At 45.0% G+C, this 21,025-nt stretch overlaps 2 protein-coding genes across 5 annotated transcripts in view; both read right to left on the minus strand.

The window, feature by feature from the left end:
- Window positions 1–2,431: 2,431 nt before the first annotated feature.
- LOC126576658 (Bardet-Biedl syndrome 4 protein homolog) lies at window positions 2,432–4,721 on the minus strand. Its single transcript, XM_050237964.1, has 8 exons — window positions 4,634–4,721; window positions 3,918–4,449; window positions 3,669–3,822; window positions 3,435–3,557; window positions 3,220–3,304; window positions 3,026–3,112; window positions 2,736–2,935; window positions 2,432–2,650 (listed from the first exon to the last, which is right to left on the minus strand). Exons 1-8 carry the CDS (start codon window positions 4,719–4,721, stop codon window positions 2,432–2,434), a joined length of 1,488 nt encoding a protein of 495 aa, XP_050093921.1.
- Window positions 4,722–6,369: 1,648 nt separating this feature from the next.
- The window catches only part of LOC126574066 (protein qui-1), a 50,462-nt gene continuing 35,806 nt past the window's right edge, over window positions 6,370–21,025 (minus strand). For 2 of the 4 annotated variants that reach the window (XM_050234004.1, XM_050234005.1), the window contains exons 16-21: window positions 20,153–20,264; window positions 19,883–20,065; window positions 19,437–19,532; window positions 10,844–12,478; window positions 9,729–9,807; window positions 6,370–8,334 (exon numbers count right to left, since the gene is read on the minus strand). In XM_050234004.1, the coding sequence (XP_050089961.1) occupies window positions 8,318–8,334; window positions 9,729–9,807; window positions 10,844–12,478; window positions 19,437–19,532; window positions 19,883–20,065; window positions 20,153–20,264 (2,122 nt within the window). In that variant the 3' untranslated portion in view covers window positions 6,370–8,317. Of the gene's footprint in view, window positions 8,335–8,539; window positions 8,672–9,728; window positions 9,808–10,843; window positions 12,479–19,436; window positions 19,533–19,882; window positions 20,066–20,152; window positions 20,265–21,025 lie in introns of all 4 variants that reach the window. The other 2 variants (XR_007608202.1, XM_050234007.1) reach the window with 2 other exon arrangements.

A 21,025-nucleotide genomic window follows, 5' to 3' on the forward strand; every position in this document is an offset into this window, starting at 1 on the left:
GTTCGTATAGTGGGTGTAATGGATCGAGGCCACCACCAAGTGCTCGGAGTGGTTGTAAAAGATGGAACCTTCCGTCGCAATTGTAGCAATTGCCGGCGGTGACTACGATAGGGTTTGTTGTTAAGGACAGCCTCTGCCCGCTGCTGCTACCTTCGAACCCACCGCGTACCGTAGCAAAGGGTTGTTCCGGTGCGGTTGTTTCATCCGGACAGCCGCGGATGCGGCGCAAAACAATCGATTCACCACCGTTCGCACAGCAGGTACTACTGAGCCCAAATACCTCCTGTTTGAACGCTGGCTGGCCACCAAGGTCCGATGATCGATTCGCTCGCCATTTTCGCTGCCACAAGTGGCACACGTGCTACCGAAGGGTGAAATACAATTTAAGCAACCGCAACGAGTTTCACAAAATGTGCTAAGAACTTAAACTGTCAGAAAAGTTAGGAAAGTTTCCGACGTTCGTTCGTAAGAGTCGGAAAGGTAGTTTTGTTATTGGGAACGAACGAAAACTTAACCTTTTCCCCGTTTCAAACTAGATTAATATACACTTGTACAGTCGCTGCGCCACGTGATAGACAGGGGGTGGGGTGGGGGAGGATTCCGAGCTTTTTTGGGTAGAGCTTATACAGTTAGGATAAAGGACAGAGAACCCGGACCACAGCTCACAGAGAAAACCAGTTTCAAATTATATAGGGCAAACGAATTTATATCGCTCAGAAAATGTATTTTACAGCCTCTAGCCTCATATTGACCCCCCAATGGTCCTAGCCAATTCAGCGGAACCGGAAACGCAGACGACGAGAGTATGCCAGAATAAGATAGGTTGAATTGGTTTCCGATCATTATCGATATCGATTAAGGTGAGAGGAAATTGAAGGTTGAAATGATAAAAAACAGTTTATATTTTTCTTCATGTAGATGTGCAAATAGATGATCAAATAAAAAAAAACACGAATGCGTCAAATGATCGTATGGCTTTTGATAATCAATGAAGAAATAAAGGGAATTTCCCATAATATTCGCTGTCCTATGTGACTGTAAGGTAGAATAATACTTTGAACGTTCCTTGATTTGTTGTAAGTTGTAAATTTAATTGGAATTGTAAAATATCCGAAAGAGATGATAATCCGACGATACCTCTTTTGGTAAGTATGGTCGATGCTATGTATAATTTAAAAACCGATAGATTTACCGTAGCCCTCATACGTTCTATAACTATACACATTTTCAGGTGTATAGAAAAGCATAGAAATTCTCTTCAATCTCCATGACAAAATCGAGCATCTTGTGATTGATTATCATTAAAAACGCAAGGAAATTTGTATTGTTCATATAACTAGTTCCATTTTTTTAAATGAAAATCAAATCAAATTGTCCTAGTTTTTCTAATGTTACATTCATGGATCAACATTAATTTGGATAGTTAAACATACGATGCGTCCGGACTTAAATATGTTTAAAAAAAATAATTTTCAGCTAGAATTCATAATCTTTCATCGCCTTAAATTTGTATAAACATGTAATTGACCTAGAGCATAGCATCAATTCCCACTATTGACGTAAGGTTGGCCACAAAAAGGAAACTTTAAAATCAGAATCAAAACGGAAATAAAAAGTATTCTATTCTGTGATACACTCGCCTATCATTTGTGAGGAACAGCAGCGTAAAGTGATCTACAATCCAGGGCAACACGTTTCAACTCAACAAACTATCTGCAACCATCGTACCCTCCTCCGTCTGCAGTCATCAATAGTGCGAAAACAAAAGGAGAGAGATTGCAAAAAACAACCAAAGTTTTCATAACCCATTAACCACTCTGTGTCCTGTCTTTATGGTATCATCATCACCATCAGGCGATGGTTGCGACGATTCACTTTATTTCGTTTCGTTTTCTCTTCACAATCTGCTAAATATATGAACACGCAGAAGAGAGTGATCCTCGGCACCGGACTTGTCCCGCTTATCTCTTATCCCACTCGCCGCTCCATCTGGTGACCGGGCATCTAAATGGCAAACACATAAAAAATCAAAACGACCAGTCAGCCAGCAAGTGGGATGCGATAAAACGCGCGCTACCATCTTCCACGAATGTTAAAATTATGCACCGCACCATCACTGGAACCGGAATACCACGAAAAAGGAGATAAACAAACAGCTGGCCATCCATTCATCTTGCTAGCCAGCGGATAATCTTGCTACCATGCTCGCGTTACCAGGAACCAACCAGCCATCGCGTGACAGCCAGCGCGAAGCGCGAAGGATCGCGAAAGGACATGAAACAACAACAAAAAAACAAGAAGTAGAAAAAGACGCGATCCCGATTCCCTCGTAGCGTGTCGGTCAACCCGTGCTGCCATATTTTGCTAATCCTTTCCGTCGTCGTACGATGGCCCCGAGCGTTTGGCATCATCATCCGTCCGTCCGGGCACATCACAACAGATCATTGTCAAAATCATTGTTTTGTCCGGACCGTACCTCACCCTCCACGATGGCATCGAGCGGTGCGGGGGATGCGTCCTTCTCGGTACCGGGACCGGTTTCCGGATGTCCAACCGGGTTGGACGATGATGATGATGATGACGCCGGTTGGACGATGCCTCGAGCAACTGTCACGAGCGCACCGTTCAGTCTGTCAGCCATTTTGAGATACTGCACCGCGCGCGACACGAATCCGGAACAGCAGACATTAGCAGATACACAAAAGATGAAGAAGCAGAAGGGTTGACGAACTCACCTCCCGGTGCACCGTGATGTGCTGCGTCATCTCGAGAAAGTTGGCAAGATACAGCACGGACTGGTCCGGTTTACCGATCTCGTAGCAGTACAGCGCAAAGTTGAGATAGATGAGCGGATTCTTGACTGCATCCGGTAGCATGGTTGACTTTTCCAGCGAAAGGTAAGCATTGCCCGGGTCGTTCAGATGCCGCAGGCAAGCTAAGCGGAGCATAAAGCACACCGGTGAGCCAGCATAAAACAATCATGTGGCTGAGTGATGAGTGATGGTACGAAATGTGGAACACTTACTCCCCAGCAGCATGTAACATTCGGCATTCTCCGGCCGAAGGCTTATCGCGGCCGCTAGCGTCTGGAAAGCGCTCACGTACTGTTGAGCTGCGAGTTGGAAGGAAACGAAATCAAATACCGTGAAAATCAAAGGAAAATTAGCGCGCGCTCGCGAAAAGGTGCACCAGGTTACGCAAAAACGCCCCGGTTCTTACCAGTCACCAGCACCAGGCCGAGGTTGTACAGTGCGTTAAAGTTTAGAGGCGAAATCCAGGTCGCCTTCTTCAGACAGGAGATGGCCTAGAACGTAGCGAAGAGAAGAGGATCACCGGCGAAAATTGTAAACGGTTGCATAACGCTTCTTCGGACAACATAAACTGCCCGGAGCAACGACATGCTAATGTGCCTGTCCTCCGCTTCCCCTACTTACGGCAATGAACTTTTGCTTCTTGAAAAAACATAATCCGATGTTGCTCCACACCTCGCAGCTCTCGTCCGGCAGATAGGGCATCCGTTTGTACTTGTTCAGCGCTCCGTCGATATCGTTCTTCGACTGCCGGGATCGTGGGATTCAAGAGAAACCAAAAAAAAAATGGCACAACAGAAAAGGTGTCAAAATCCATTATCAAAAGCCCCGTAATAGGACGACCGTGGTGCTGGCAACCTGCAAAATCGAACCCAACGCCAGCAGGGCATTTGTGTGCCGGGAGTCCGCTGCCGTCGCATCGAGCAGCTTCTCGAACGCTCGCTGATACTCGTTGATCTTCAGGTACAGGATGCCGATTTGGGTCAACAGCGCAACGTCGTCCTGCGTTACTCTGTACCGGGGAGAAGAAAGAGAATCTCAAAACAGAAAAATGCTCAACCATCGAAGCAAGTATCCAACACGAGACGACACGACACCGAAACTCACTGCAAACAGTTTTCGATCATTTCGATGGCCTTCAAGCTGTCGCCTTCTTCGATGTAGATTTCGGCCAGTATCTTGTAGCTGTCAACGTGCTTGCCACAGGTGATGGCCTGCTTCAGGTACTCCTTCGCTTCGGCCGTGCCCGCTTTCGGTTGACCGAAGCCCCGGTGGTACAGTTCGCCGATGCTGTGGTAAATCTCGTGGTCCGGTCGCTCCAGCAAGCTTTCCGCCTTCAGAAACACCTCGAGCGATTTTTTAAACTTTCCAATCGTGTACAATGTTTTCGCCAGCTCCTTGTAGTTTTCCGGCTCCTTGCGGTTGGCGAGAATGGCCTGCTGGAAGCAGTGGATGGCTTCCGGTGCGTTGCCCTCGTCGCGGTGTATCAGTCCCTTCGTGTAGTGCAGGTACTCCTTGTCGTAGCAGATGGTCAGCTGGCGGTCGATCAGCCGCTTGCACTGCTCGTAGTGCTTCCTGCTGTACAGCGCGTGTATCAGCCAGTTCATGTGCCGGTTTATGACAATTTGTGGCTTCATGGCTAGATGGGGAGGGGGGGCGAGGTGTCACAAACAATTTTTTAAAGCAATGTTTTTGTCTTGAAACTTATTTTTAAATAAATAAATTTTAATCCGGACCGGAGTGGCCCCTTTCCGTTCTCTTCCACAACCACGAACACGGACACAGAATAAAAACACAAAGTGCGAAAGAGGCGCGACACTTACTGGCCCGTGACGAGGACTGCTTGCTAGATGATGTGGCTGCTTCGTGGTTTCCTCCGCGACCATTGCAATACACGTACCGGTCGGTCATCGCGCACCTCGTCAACCGTTAATTTATGCAATAATGTTGCCGCCTCTTTCTTCGTCCTTCGCTTCGGGTCCGACTTGCGGCCGTGTTTTTTCCCCTTTTTTGCAATTTTCCCTCGACCCGCGGTGGTCAGTTTCTTGTGGTGAAAAGGAGCAGATCTGGCGTGAAAACTGAACGCGTCGTTGCCGTTTGTTTGCACACGGTTCGTTGCCACGGGAGACGGTGACGATGGTTACTCGGGTTGGTGTGGTCTCGGTTGTACGAGTTTGGTAGTGGGGGAGGTTCGGCTGGTTCAGCTAGAAGTTCACCATCGGAACCAATCCTTTCTAGTGCTCCAGAACAGCAATTACGTGAAAGGCAAAAGGGACGGAGAAAGATGAATTTAAAATATTTAAAAGACGCGTTCCGTTCTGTAGTAGGATGTTCAAAGTTAAATATTAATAATACTCATTAGCATTATCGTTATGATCGGTAAATAAGTCAAGTCAGTGATGGGTAAATCTGTTGAGTGTTGAACTATTTGAATTTTATTTTAGGGATTGCAATGCTTGTATTCTTGTAATTGGATTCAGTTCGATTGGTAATTCAAACGAAGGAGGTTTCAATATTGAATATCTTATCAATTCCCTTTTAATTAAAGGTGCAAATAGAGTTAAATTTGATCAGAGTTGTAGTTCATAATCTCTAAGACCAAAACATTTTCGATAAACAAAAGCCTATGCACGCAATTTGCGTATTAAAATAGATTTGATCACCTTTCCATGAGCGAAAAATTGAAAGACTGCCCAAAAATACCACCTTCTATGCATCAATAAGTTTCGCGATCTTCCAGCTACGCCATCCGCGGTCAAGGTCCAATGTGTCATCATTAAAGCGAGAACGATACGTTGGCAATGAAGCACCATTCCTCTTAATAAGAGATGAATTCACCAGGACGATTATTAAAGGAAAAGGAAGTGGCAACCTCACGGCTTCCTTAACATCAAAGAAAGAGACGAGAAAATTGCTTCAACAATGTCTTGAAACGTCGTCCACGAAATAATGATGGACAAATACTTTTACTCTTTGAGGTAACTTTGCTACTATCAATTTGCAATTCTCTGTGTTTTACCTTCAAAAGGTTTTTAACAGAGAATTTAAACAGTAGAAACAACGTTGCGGTCCCCTATACCAATGGCTTTACACGGCAACTCTTAGAAATAACGAGCCCGATAGAAATCCTTTAGCAGACCACGTTAAGCCACGACGATGGACAGAATATTCATAGAGGCGAGAGGAAAAGCAAAGTTATAAAGCATTCCGATTCCTCATAGAAAGTTATTCCGATTCCTCATAGAAAATCAAGTACAAGGAAATATGTTAAACAATATTTCTTCGGCACTGCGTGATTTTAATGACACCTTGTAGCTATCAATTGCAATCCACTTGTTACTGTCCGTGATGATAATGAATTATCGTGTTTGTTTAAATTTTATGTAGTTACTAATACAGTTTTAAAAGTTTGTTGCATTAATTACTCTCATTCAAAGTGTCATCATTTGAATACTGTATTACCGTACAGTGTGTTTTTATTTTAAAAATGAAAACATTCAAATGAGCTAAAAGCACAATAGAAATAAAACGACAAAGAAACCACCTGCAAGATGCCATGCTGATTACCATTTCCGGTTAGTTTATTCTGTGGTAGCTCGCTGGTTTATGATTGACAACCATCACTACGGGTTACACTTTAGTAAAGTTTATGTTTTGCTGCCGATTTTATTTTGTTTAATTTACGTTAGCTTAGCTGTCTGTTCTACTACACAATCCAATTTAAAAACACGATTCATTGCACACCACCACCTGGCCCTAAATGATAGGTGCTGCTGATGCTGCTATGCACTTCATTATTGCCACTACGGAATATTCGCCTTTTCACTTTCTTGATTAAAAGCAAATACAAACGGAAAATGCTATTATGCCGTCGAATTCTTTGTTGCAAAATCAACAGATATCACGCCCTCGTACAAATCGGTGCTTGTTAGTCGTCCCTCTCCTGCTGCGTGCGATCGTCATTTGAGTAAACTTTCGAACCGAATCGAACCTCCATCGGACAAACATACACAAACATACATTGCTGCTGCTGCTGCTGCTGCTATCACACACTAATTATGCTAACGAACAATTCCATGAGTTGCTACCGAGGAGCTGTTGCCTTTAGAGTTGCTTGTCACTAGTTTGCTAGGGTAGTCAAACGGTCAAACTAACAGAGTGAGTTGCCTCCTACAGTGTCCTACTTGCTAGCATTAAGTTGAGTCGTGTAAATCACGGTATCGGGGGACCGACTAGCCGATCCTTTCGATTGCCATGCTTGCTTGCTTGTATGCTTAACAGTTTCTAAAACACTTCCTTTAACTAGCAGTAAATATACGCTTATCAGTATAGGTATAACATTTTGGAGGGGAGGATTAAAACAATGGCGCCTGCAATACGACGTACGGTTTTGCAGTGTGGAAACGTTGGGTTTGTTGCAATTTATTTTATTTTACTTTTTTTTCATTTCCTGTTTATGTTTTTTTTTTATTCCTCTACCGCAGAAAGATGCAATTGATTGTAGAAATCGGTTAACAAACAATCTTGATTGTCGGTGCTAGAAAAAGGTTTTTCAGTTCACTACGAGACACGCACACGCACAAGTGTCCTCTCTCTTAAAAGGTAAAGTCAGATCAGTGCGAAAGTGACACAAAATATATGCGTTTATGTATCTGTTTTTTGTGTATATCTATCGTATATGTATATATGTGCTTTCCATCATTTATAGATGCCCGTAACAGTAATACCCACGTGTGACTGTTTGCTCATGTTGCGGAAAAACGGGATGGCCACCAGTGACACGCATGGTTTTAATGCATATTGTTTTGCTTGTTAGACACCACAGCTGATTTAAACTTAGCTACGACCTACGACATCTTACTCAAACCTGACCTCCTTGTTTATCCCGTTTCGTTTGGCTTGAATGATGTAGATAAAATCGGTAGACACCCGCGAGGCGCTAGATAGTATCCTGTGGCCGGAAAACGCATCTAGAATGATTGCAATGACTGCTTTATTGGCCGAGCACACTATAAAAATGCCCTTACGCTGGTTGTAAACGGTGGAAAGAACAAAGTAGTCTGCTCAGTGTTCATGCTCCTAGCACTGCAACTGCTGAACTTGGGAAATTTTCGTCGAACCTTCCTCCTAGAGCCATTTCAAACGCTGAAGGACATAATATCCACTGCACTACTTTGGATTGGTGCACTTAAATTGTTACAATAAGATAAACCAGCTAAACGGCATCACACAATTGGCTGTAGTGAATTAACGGACTATCTTTTATCATTCGGAATTTCACGGGATCATCGTTATTTAAAATATGTTGCTTTTCGCATCGTAACTGCCACCGCGACAGACGAGATACCGGAAACGATGGAGCTTTCAGGATGGAGCCGTTGCTCCACTTCGTGCACACGAAAGTACGCAGCCCAAAAGCGCGCGAGTCCTGCGAGCTTTCGTTACTACGCCGCTACTTAACTTGCACCATTCCGGTGATACCGTCTCGCTCTATCCGGTGGCGAAAACTAGTCGGCCAGCACATCTGCAAGTAAGAGAAAGAATAAACCGCTCCGATTGATATCATTTTTCTTCTGTTCCGTGAAAAATGAGAGGCAAATGAAAGTCGATGCCAAGCGATGGCAAAATGGTAATCGTTTGAAATGTTGCGTACTAGGATAAAACACTTGAATCTAATCTAAAACAAGAGAGGTGTAAAAGCTACTAGGGACTAAGAAACTACTACTTACGTAAAGCACCGAACAGCTGTAGGAGAAAGCTGGGCCGTGTACGCCTCTGGTGGTCGAAAGTGGTACCTATAGTGCTATTCATGCTCATCAAACTCGAGTAAACTAAGCAGGGAAGAGTATACTACGCACGCACTAGGGCGAATAGAGAAATCACTCGTGTTGAGAGAGGAAGTGTGGATATTTGAGAGAAATGGAAAGACGAGCGAGAAATGGGAAGGTGTCGGCAAATCTACAGTAGGGTTTTCAACTTCTAGCTACGATAGAAAGATCAATAGGTAAAAGTTTAGCATCACTATATAGCCACTAGAGAAAGTAGTAGTAAAATCGTAAAGTAAAGCACAAGCATTGTGATAATAAAAATGGGAAAAAGAGAAAAACTCCTTAAAACCGTGTTCTTCTAATTGTTATTCTAAGAGCTAGAGCAAGCGCGTAAGAAAAAGGAGGTGATAAGTGGTAAGTAAGAAAGGTGGAGAAAGGCAAAAACCGCCAGACCAGACCACCAGTTCAATTTTTCGTGGGAGTCACACTCTCGTGCATCATCGGTTCTGCCAATTCGTCTTCGTCACCATCACCATCATCATCACGCCACAGAAACCACCACAAGCTTACTGCATACGACAGGAGTGCGAAATGGAATTACGATGGTAGCTTGTTCGCTGGCAGAAGGCCGCGTCCTGGCTTAAGTTATCGATCGAGCGTGATCTACGCCGCCGTACGTGGTACTCCTCACCTTCCGGGCTAGATGCACGGCGGCGTGAATGGCAGGCCAGCGTACCGAGCCCGGAACAGTGACGGAACAGAGCGTGCATGTCCGTCTCGGTCGAGGATTGTTTGAGGCGGTTAGCACCACTCGCCGAATCGTTGATATCTGTGCCCATGAACGTGGTCGTTGCCGTCGCCGTTGGTACCGAGTGTTGCTTCTTGAGCAGCAACACTTCCCGCAGTAGATCGGGCTGATGATGCGGATGATGATACTGATGCTGGTACGGTAGGTGATGGTACGAAGAATGGTGGTAGTGGTGGTGGTATGGCGCGCTGGCGGTGAAGGTAGTGGCGGAGGTGGTGGTGGTGGTTGAGCAGTACAGACTAGTAGCAGTAGTAGTAGTAGTAGTAGCAGTACAGGTCCATGCATCTACCGAAAGCGAAACGGGACGGGACGCGTGGAAGAGCGCTAGTCGCTTGGACCTACCTGAGCGTTCCTCCTGGAACTCGTCCTCATCCGACGAGTCGATCCGGTCCTCGACCAGCGACGATTGGCGTGACAGTGACTGCAACAGGAAAAACGAGAACAGTTGCCCTCAGTTGATCACCATCAGAGACTTAAGGGAATTTAAATTTTTATGTTCCTTTTTTACATTTTTTTATGAGTTCTGATTTTTTCAAGAATGTTGTGTAAATTTTTTAATCAATTTACACAAAACTAACAAAGATATTGATTTTTTAAAATCCGCGTTTCATACAAGACCCCATGGAGCTCACTTCTTTGAAGATCGTTTTCCAAAACCAACGTTTTCAAAGTCGGTGCCCATCGTACCTTTAAAACTACTGGACTGATCGATTTGAATTTTAAAACACATAATCTGCACACTCTTTCCCAGGTAGGGCCGTCGGGATACCATGAAAATTGTTGATTCTTTTTTTTTAAACAAATCTTTGAAAATCGTGTTTTTAGGCAAAATGATAAAAAGCATCACTTTTGCAACTTCAAAAATCTGCCAAAAATTGAAAATAGGAAATTCAGCAAAATCTCGACGGGGCTACCTAGATAAACTTATAATCTTTCAAACGAATATCGATTTGTATTTTTCTGATTACCCATCACGCAGCTACGATGGACACAGTCTGTGGTTCGAATCAAAAGACTTGCCCCTTAAGATTTAAGCGACGAACTCGGTTTGATTTTTTATCAATCCGGTACAATCATAGTATAATCGCTTTTCCAATTTCAAACCGTTCCCAATAATCGAAAATTTGTAAATTCCACAAAAACGGGGCTACCTCGATAGACTTATGATCTAAGCAATTAATATTGATTAGTATATTCCAGATGACTCATCACGCGGCTACATTGGGCACAACAAAAAGAACAGTTTTGAAGACAGACCTTTCTAAATTTGATGCCATGCATGAAATTATTAACTAATCTTCCCCAAATATAACCAAATATGCTTGAAAACTTAAAAACTAATCAGATATTCAATTGAAAAAATAAAGTTGAATAGTTTCTTTACAAAAAAAATCAAAATTTAACCTTTCTTTTAATAAAAATTAACCTTAGTTCCCCCCAATTGATGCCCTACTTACCGCATTCAATCGGCGCCTCGGTGGTGATCGCTTGTTCCACAGCGCCTCCAGCTGATCAAAGTGCTGCGATTGAGCGAGAGCGGCCTGTTCCGGACCGAGGTTCGCCTGCGATTCCACATTCTTCGCTTCGGCCAACTTCGAAATCTCCTCCATACTAGCGGACACCGAGAAACGGCGCTTCAACCGTTCATCTACCTGTGCCATCATGACCGAGGAGGTCAGATGCGCATACTTCTTCTGCCACGTGTACGTATCCAGCGAGACCTCCTTCTTTAGCAGACGACGTGCCGGACGCTTCGGACCAGCCGGTCGCAAATCCTCAACGTCACGTGCCGGTGCCGAGTAGGTCGGCAACTTGATGTAACTGGCCGGTGAGTTGTGCAGACAGATGATCGGTAGACAGGAACTGTCCACCAGCTGCACCACAATCCGCGAACACTCCAAACTGATATCGAAACGCGTAAACTGGACGTGAAGCTGGAGTGAGGTTAGTGCCAGGCCACGCTTTGTCTCCCAGACGATTAACGTTTTATCGTCACTCCCGGAGACGGCCGTTGTTCCATCGGCGGACACTTTCACACAAGTAACCGGCCCCAGATGGCCGGCGAGCGTGTGGATCTCCTCTCCCGTGTGTATATCCCAGATGATCAGATTCGAGTCCTTCGAACCGGAGATGACCTGACTCTTGGTGGTGACGGACACCGCCACACAGCTGACCGCATCCGTATGACCGACCAGCACTTGCGCCAGCTTACCGCCCGTCGCTTGCCACACCTTCAGTGACATGTCCCGTGAACCGGTAATAATGTACAACGAATCGGCGGTAATCACGAAGCACGTGATCTCATCCGAGTGCGAAACGTTGTACTTTTCGTCCTCACGCGTCAATGACCAGATCCGCAGACTGTTGTCACCATTGGTGCAAACCGCAAACTTCATGTTGTTTGTCACCGCGAGGCATTTGTGCGGCCCTTGGACACTCTGCAGGACGATACCGGAATCGGCAACCCACACGTACAGACAACCATCCCGGTCGGCCGATATGATGCGCCGTGAGTCCATCATGAAGGTGGCGGTCGTAATGGACGTGGTGTGACCCTTGAACGTTGCCGTCACCGTACCCAATGCCAGGCTCCACACGTTCACCGATTTGTCCTCGGAACCGGAAGCGATCAGCTCACAGTTCGGTGCGAAAGTAACACAAGTCACCGTGGCGGTGTGGCCCTCGAGAATGCTCGTCAGTTCCGGTGAGTTGAGCTGCCAGATCTGGACGCAACGGCTCGAAGCGACCGCTGCCATCGTGGAGTCACGGGACAGATCGAAACAGATGACCGGACTCGAGGTGGACTGTAGGGCGAGCCGGTTCCGGTGGAACTTCTTCAACGTTTTCTTCTTCTTCGGATAGAAATTGACGATGGAATCTTCGTTGCGGAACGAGTAGAACGTGATCTTGTTGCCACCGGCCGTGATCAGGTAGTCGTCCTTCTCCATCACGTACACCGCCGTCACGGCGCCTGGGTTCGGGGGTAGCGAGCGGATCATGCGACCCGAGTGCATGTCGAAGATGAGGGCGCGCGTATCTTCACCGCCCACTATCGCCCGCTGACTGTCCATGGCAATGCACAGGGCGCGTACCTAGTGGGGAGTGGGAAAAAGGGAGAAATTTGTTTTGAGATACTTTGGAAGTGGTTTTCGTGATTCATTCCTCAACTCGGCAGAAGTCATTGATTGTCACTTTATCATCAACCTGTTCTGACTTGAATAATGTTGGAAATCAGCGATGCATTCTGCTATCCGTTAGTTTTCCTGAATAAATGTCGATATAACAAAAACAAGATGGAAAAAAGCATATAAGAATGATATTTTAACATAATTCTACGGTGATTGATTGTATCGAGCGACGTGCTTTTGAATGTGCTTTCATTTATTCTTTTTTGATAATTCGAGGAAAAAATAAACAATATCTAATATTGCTGCATGTATTTAGTGATTTGATCCCGATTTAGCAAAAAAGGGGCGTTCATCGTATAAAACTCGCATCGGTGTTGAAGACTATAAAGCTGTTTTCCACAAACTAACGTTTTCAATGTTTGTTGTTGCAAACCACAATCGTAATATATGAAAAATTAAAACATTTTTCTGTGCTTGGCATAGCCATTTACTTCGAAAATTATGTCAGCTAGAATAATGCCCAGCATACTTCAAAATGCTTCCACAAAAGGTAAAAGCCTTGGAGCATTTCGAGTGGAAACCCTTTCAACCTAACGAAAGAGCTTTGATCTTGTCAATGCCAAACCACCGCAACTCAGGTTTGTTATCTTCCATCAAATTGCTGTTATGGCCAAATATTTATAATTATTCTCTCATTTAAAGATATGCCAATGAAAACATGTAGTGGTCCAGTGAGCGCCTTATTTAAAAATGTGAGTAAAGTATTATAAATCCGAACAGCTACCTAATGATTCAGCAAAACTTTCATGCAACTTAACTAGCAAACAGAGTAATAATGAGTGGTCACATGAGAGGTAGGCAGATTGCATAAGCCACCACACTCGATGGATAGCATAAACCATCTCTATGCTGTAATCAATTGATTCGAACGATTACGACTGGTTACATGGCTTTGTGCTCACATCACACCTGATTTGTTTGTTGATTTTCGCATAATCCATTTGATGATATTAAGCAAACGTTACGTCGTGTATCAACCGATCACATAAGCAAACAAATATGGGCTACGGATGTAACAGTCAGTAAACATAATTAAAAACATAAAACATAAGCACACCGACGCTTTGGAAAACGCTTTTAAAACAAACAAATTCGTAATCAAATTCATGTAGTATTCAACAATGGGTCAAGCAGAAAAGAGGAGCGGATTCGCTCCGAAAGCCCAAAAACACATTCAATACAAATACTGTCACTTCTAGGTACCTCGGACTCTCCTCTTAACACGAACACAGTAAAGTTCCATTTATACAGAAAACACAACCAGTCATACCCGGGGAAAAAAATGCTTCAACTTCCGTGAATCCGCAGAACAAATAATAAACGAATTCTGTCAACCCTGAGCAATTTACGGACACGAATTTGTGCAGTAATCACTCAAAAGCACCATCGTTGAATAGCACAACAGAAAAGGGTCAAGAGAGGAATGGTTCAAAAGGAAATTAAAGTGCAAGCGGTAGATTTCGCCAACGGCTGTGGCAAACATTGGAATTACGGTGCCAGCGTCAAAGGCGAGCTGAGTTTATTCTGTCCTACCCTCGTCCGGAAGCTTGGGATTGTTGGGACTGGTGGTTTCCGCTGCCCTGTGATGAAGTAAGTCCTCAGGACCTACAGTATCTTTTCGTTCGCTTTTCATCTCCTCTACTAGGAGCGCTGTAGCCCTATCCTTTGCTTTGACGATCGAGTCCAAAAGCAAAGTCCTTCCTGCGAGGGAATGTTGAAATCCAGAAAACGTTTTAGCGAAAAGGGCGTCCACCAAGTGCTGATACTTTCGTTGCGTTTTGAGTACCTTTTGCATTACTATTGGGTCAAACAACCAATCTACTTTTAAGAGCGCATCAGCCGCAAAAGGAATCTAATATGATCAATCTCTGTTAACTCAACATATTAATCTAAATTAAACTGTAATGAAACGCGCTCATTCCTTGTATTCTTCTCCCTCCTTCAATCTTTTCCCAAATCAACTGATAATGAACCTTTTGCCCACATCCTGAAAAGGGCACGTGCGCCCTTTTTGTCGAACCCCCCCCCCCCCCCCCCCCCCCTAATCAGCAACAGGTAGCAAGTAAACGGGTGCTCTCTCCTCGTTCCATTCATGCCAGTCACTTGCACTGCCTTGCAGGGAATATGAGTCCGCCCGGAGCAATCAAATTAAAATCAAACACATAATCCTTAAACGAAACATCACCAACCAACCATCCAACCACCCCCAAAACAACACGCAAATCCGACCAACCCCATTGGTCTTTGGTTTGCGGTGAGACGCTTCACTTCGGGTGGTATTACCATTATAGGGAATTTCTTCCTTCGCTTCCTCGTTTTCCTCATTTCCTAGCCAGCAATCTCCAGCCAAATACCAAACTGAACAACAGTGGATCGTGTCTCCTCCCTTCTTCAGACATTTGGAATTCGCCTCATCATTCGGCACGGTGTCACGGAGCGATGCTCACCCTCTCCCCCTCCTTGATGTTGGCGAGTTGTCTCGTCGACCACGCAAACGGTTTCCATCAAAATAAAAGTAATCAAAGTAACCCTCTAAAGCTCTGACCACCCGCCCGGTCGGCCATGCCAGCTTTTGTTTGTGCTCGCAGCGTGTGCTGGTGTGTTTGTGTTCATCCGAGTGTGCGACGCTCAGAAAGAGCACGTCCAGAACGGTTACTGGAATGTATGAGCTTTGCTTTGAAGTTTTGGGGTACGCTCTTTGAATGAACCGAATGTTAATGCGTTGTTGGAATGTTTGTAGCATCGCGCAGATGACTTTCGAGCTTTGATGCCAGGAAGAAATCGAAAAATAAAGCGTGCAGAAGCCTTCATCAACACACTCTAATCGTTTATCAACCAACATCTTTCTCCAATTCGCACGCGCACTGTACTGAACCTTAGCATTAATTCGCTTTTCCTTGCTCATCGCGACCATTCTTACCGATTCGTTTTTTATGCATCCAACATTCCAAAAGTGAAAACGGACCGGTCCTTAGCTCCTCCTTTGTCATTTCAAAGGCTGAAAAGCCGGGTCGCGCCTCTCGCACACAGCACGAAACTCAAGCCACGTCAAACTGCGCACCGCATCTTAGCACTTTGGTGCTCCGTTGGAAAAACATTCAATTTCCGCCATCACACGACGACACACTCAGCGTTTCGGGGGAGAAAAGCGGGGAGGCGGTTTCACGGTACGCTGCTCTTCAATATCGCTTCCGAAAGTGTTTCTTTACCCTCGCGATATTCCCTTCCTTGCTCCTTCTTGCGTTCCGTAAACATCATTCGCCTTTCGTACGTACCTTCGGTTGCCTCGCTCGCTCGTGACGTGACGTGAGATGCCACCAGCGCTCAGCATACCGCCCAGCTGTTGGTGGTTGGTGAATCTTTCGCGAGTTAATAAGTTCAGCGTGGTTCAAACCAAAACAACGACAGCATCAAAGGCACGGGAGGAATGGTAAAAGAAACTCGCTCAAAGCTCGCACGCTTTTTTTTGCCTTTTCTCCGGTCCGTACCGTGCCAGGTCATGAAATAACATTTAAATCCGATTTCATGGCATCATCATCTCCATACGGTGGCCGCCAGCGAGCGAGTGGAGTGGCAGGGTGCCTACAATCCCCTAGCACCATCGTCCTCCGTGCGCGTGTACGAGTGGCAATCAAATTCGATTCCATTTCTGTCTCGGTGAAGAGATGTCATATGCGGTCCTAGCTTGGCACAGACAACGCGAAAAGACAACGCCAATGATCAACCAAAGAAGCGGCGCTTACCATCCATACCATGGCTCACACAGTACGCTATTTTGGAAGGTGGCATGGTGGCGACACTGGCGAGGTGTCACCTTTTATTCATAGCTTTCGGCAGGATTACACCCCGGAACTCGGATGATGGTAGCGCCGGTATGATCATCACCTAGCGGTGATGCTCTTCCCGCGTTTCCGGACGCCTGATAGCACCGCGTGTTTCCGATTATTTCGGAAAAACTCTCACGCCCCGCTCTACCACCACCCGCCAAGGCCGAGGTTAAAGAATGTCAATGCGGCATTCCAAATCCACCCTCACGGTTTCATGGCAACCCGCCATGCGTCGCCAATCGCGAGCCAGTCAGGTCGCTTCCACTCCGTTGGAATGACGAATTGATTTCTCATTTACTGTGGCAGCTACGGCGGAATTCGGAACGACTGCCGGTGACACCATGACCCGTGAGTCGTTCATCGGTGGTTGTAAATATTTATTGGCCGATGGAGACGCAGGAAAGGACAGAGACACGAGACAATTACCGCACGCGTACGATGTTGGAATGTTGTTCGAACACGGACGGTATGTATCGGTCGATGATCGATCGGTCGCGCTGTGCACGTGACAGGAGGTGCTGACATTTGCTGCGTGTGAAGTGTGAAGCTGTTGACGGTGGTAGTAAAGAGGAGGTTAGGAAATTTAATAGCACATCATATGTCTGGAAAATGGCGCTAGCAGCATACCAAGGGGAAACTGCCGATTGCGGAGCCAGGACTTTTATAGTATATAGTACAATTATTTTAAAATTGCTTCAAAGTTGATTTGTTGATTATTTGGAGTGATTAAAAAAGAATATTGAATGTTTTGAGTATAAATATTAGTCACCAAAAAATGTATCTCAAATTCAATTCGAAAGTCGTTGAAATAGTTTTGTAATGTTGATTGATTAATAAATAAATGAAGAGGCATAATAAGCCTAAATAATTTCAATTATAGCTAAAAGCAATATATGACAGATTCTAAACATTTTACTGTTATTATGTTGGAAAGAAATACAAATCTTGTCGGTCCAATGGAGAGAATATATGAAAAAAAAGAAAAGATTATAAGCACCAAATAGTGTGAAAAGTGTGTTCAACTGGGAAGAGTCAATGTGCATTCGTATGACTCTGATCCGTCGACATTGAAACGAAAACATGCTCCAAACGTATAAAAGCTTGTTCGGGCGAAACATTGATTTGTCCAGCTTTGCGTCAAAATTGAGAGGGGAAAGAGAAGTGCAAATCTTCTCTCGTTTCAAATGACGGCAGTAAAAATACAAAGCTAAAGCTAGTTGTTTTTCATACCAAGTGTACATCAATTTGTTACCACATCCTATCTTTTTCATTGTTGTTTAAAAAGATAGAAATCAACCGAAAACCGAGTTCATTAAACTTTTAGGGTTTTTTTTTACCGATACAATAAATGGGTCTGCAATCGTACACGATAATTATTAAAAATTTACTTTTCATCTAGAATTATTGTCCATTTGAACTTATGCCGATTGCACATTGTTCAATAAAATTGCAGCAAACAATTAACAAATTATCACTTTGTTATGCATTTTACAACATACAATCTTTAAAAATAAACGATGTACTAATAGTTTACGATTTTGTCGATATATTGAACAGGAAACTTCAAGCATATTTACAAAACTTTGCATTCAGTTTATCGAAAATCCTTATGATAATTGATGTTCTTTAAATTGTTTTGTCAACATGAGTGATAAATCTGTCTGTAAATGTGTTTGAAAACGGAATATTCTGAAGAGCATGCATATGGCAATAGATAACCGTTGAATTGCTGTTTTAGGCTGGTTGTACGCAAGAAACATGTACCAGCGTCCTTCATATATGATTCGCTAGCAATATTTCCATCAAATAAAACATTCACAGTTACTCCTAAGCCATCGTGCACACAAGTTACATACAGTGACTGCCGAGATGCAAACGTATTCCGATAATTGAACCCACAAAAACGATTATCACCTTCACAGAAAAAAGAATACAATCATCATCGAAAACGCATTTGCAAACCAGATTGCCCGATAAGCTTCGTAAATGTTGCAGCTTAATGTGAAACGGCTCATTCCTAATGGATTGTGCCGGTAATGGGTTTTCAATATGCTAGTTCTTTTGTACCGTGACAACGTGCTCGCCACGGAATGCAATTCAACACGCATGGCACACGTCCGACCAAACCGGGGGACCAAACATGAATTATCCATTATAAATCGAATAACCCATCGTTTGGCGATTATACGAAACCATCATTAACTCTCCGCTTGTGTATCCTTCCTTTCATTATCTCTTATCGATCTGCTGCACTCAAGCTGGTTTGGCCCGTTGCATCGATGCACCCAAACGAATCACCCGATTTCCTCATTTTGCCAGCCACGGGTTTACATCATCCCTGGCAGATCGATCGTCTCGCAGCAAGACGCTTCCGGGGAAGCCAATATCAAACGGCCCATATGGTAGCTTCTTGGGCAAGTCCACACACTGTTCTCCAAGGTCAGGGGCTTTCGTGGACTGGTTTGCGGCAGTCGCACCCCGCTGTACCCTTGGAGTTCGTCTTAACGATTTCCACCTTGAACAAAAAAAAAAAAAAAAAAAAAAAAAAAAAAAAAAAAAAAAAAAAAAAAAGCCAATATCAAACGAACGACACCACAATGTAAAGACCGCGATGCTGTGCTGCAGCATCAACTTCTCAACTTCTCCGTCTCATTGGCCCAACATCAATAATCTGTGCAGCAGCGGTCACGAATGACTTTCTGAAACTTTTATTGCAATCAACCCCACGCCGGTTCGCTGAGATACCCCGGGGGGCCCAAAGGGTCAAACCTTCTCCCGATTCTTAGGAAATAGTTGTACAAAACAACCTTCCGCGAAAAGGGATAGAAAAGGACTGTGTGAGGGCTGCGCGTGTGCACAGGGTCCACCCGATGGACCGGTCACCACGCTGCCGATCACCTTTTCCTTCCGTCAACATCGCCACCCTCGCCCGTGAAATTCAAACTCTCTTTTTGCACTCCCCGCTCGGTGGAAAGTTTTCCACGTAATTTCCCATTTATAGGATTAGTGCCACCTTGCCCCGATAAGCTGCTTACCTTCGATTTGTGGCCTTTCAGAGCGTGCAGCTCCGTACCGGTGGTCAGCGAGCGCAGGTACAGCCCATTGTCGGCACAGTGCACCAGCAGGAATGTCTGAAAGAAGAGAGAAGAAGCAGACGATGAACGGTGGCGATGATTTGGGACAAAACAAATGGATAAAAGAAAGAGGAATGGCAACAGAAAAGGGCACACGCCACGGTGTCAGTATGTTGAGAAGCCAACACGGGCTGGATATGTTTGGAGGGTATCAAGGGATGTCACTTGGTAGGCTCACATGTCCTAAGCTTTTTTTAACATATATGAGGACGGACGAGCCGTATGTTTAGGATGTCCTAAGCTTGAAATTAAACAAAAAGAAAAAAAACACGGACTACCAGGCGCCTCCATCGAGAGTACCATGGGCCTCCATCGAGGTTGTTGTTTGGTGTTGGTGCGTTACTTACAGAATCACACGAAATCTGAATGTTGAGGATGGGCTGCGACATCTGGATGCAGTTCAGCAGGCTAAAGCTTTCGAGCGACCACAGACAAACGGTTGCATCGTGACTGCACGACACCAGAACCTCGCTCGGATAGCTGACGTGCAGTGCCGTGACCGGACCACGGTGATGATCGATCTTCGTTACCTACGAGTGTTTGTGTGAGTGGAATGTGTGGAATACGTTTAGAATGCTGCTCAGCTCCCAAATGGCGTCAGATCATGTCCAACTTACCAGCTTCCCACCATCGAACAGAGCCACGATGATGCTCGAATCATCGCTACCGCTGATGAGGTACTTGTTATCGAGGGCCAGCGTGGCGCACAGTGCCGGAGCGATATGTTCCCTGTCAGGCAGAAAGCAGATGCACAAAGGAAGATGCACAATTTTAAATCCAGAAATAACCTTCCATAACTCCAGTTCGCATGACGATATTAAACCCGGCTTTGCCGGTACGATCGATGCCGGTGCATCTTCCCTTTCCCAGGCGCAAACGGAATTACCATTTTGCTGTCGTGGCGAATGTTAATTGAAAACGTAATACTCCTTCGTGTGGCCACCATCTGCTGTAAATTATTCCTTTTTGCCGCAGGACCTCTAGCCGCCCCTGGCAGCAAAAGCTTATCAATGCTAATGGCTAGCATCGGATAGCTTCGGTGCAGACGGATGGTCTCGGCAGTGGTGCTCGACCGACAGCTGGTGTCAAAGCGCTGCTAAGAATATTGAATGCGCTTGAAAGGGTGCGAGGTGGCAGGAGGAAAATACAATCGTATCGTAACAGCACAAGCAAAACAACAACAAAAACGACAGTAACACCCAGCACAATATCACTAATGAATTCAGCAGGGCCAGCAGCAGAGCCAGCAGACACGCTCTTCCTTTGAATTATTTTTATTCTACGATCTTCTCATCTTCTTCCTCTCTGCACAGTCAGTCTGACTTTAATCCTTTCGGGTTACGGAGCAGTCAGGACCGGCGGCAGGCTAACGAGAACAAAGTTGCCAACGCATTTGCATCACAAACGACAAACGTCGTGGCGAGGTTTACGGCGCGAGTGCCCAGCAGAGTGGCAGTGAGGTTGGATTCTTTCTGAAGGTCGGTACGGCC

Source organism: Anopheles aquasalis, chromosome 3 (genome assembly GCF_943734665.1).
Source record: "Anopheles aquasalis chromosome 3, idAnoAquaMG_Q_19, whole genome shotgun sequence".
Lineage (NCBI taxonomy): Eukaryota > Metazoa > Arthropoda > Insecta > Diptera > Culicidae > Anopheles > Anopheles aquasalis.

Bases quoted from the DNA above. Each gene is read 5' to 3' on its own strand.
- LOC126576658 (XM_050237964.1), bottom strand. From the start codon at position 4,721: ATGACCGACCGGTACGTGTATTGCAATGGTCGCGGAGGAAACCACGAA. The intron at 3,823-3,917 runs GTGAGTTTCGGT...TCCCCGGTACAG, and splicing joins ATGATCGAAAACTGTTTGCA to AGTAACGCAGGACGACGTTG. The intron at 3,558-3,668 runs GTTGCCAGCACC...CGATCCCGGCAG, and splicing joins CGTTGGGTTCGATTTTGCAG to TCGAAGAACGATATCGACGG.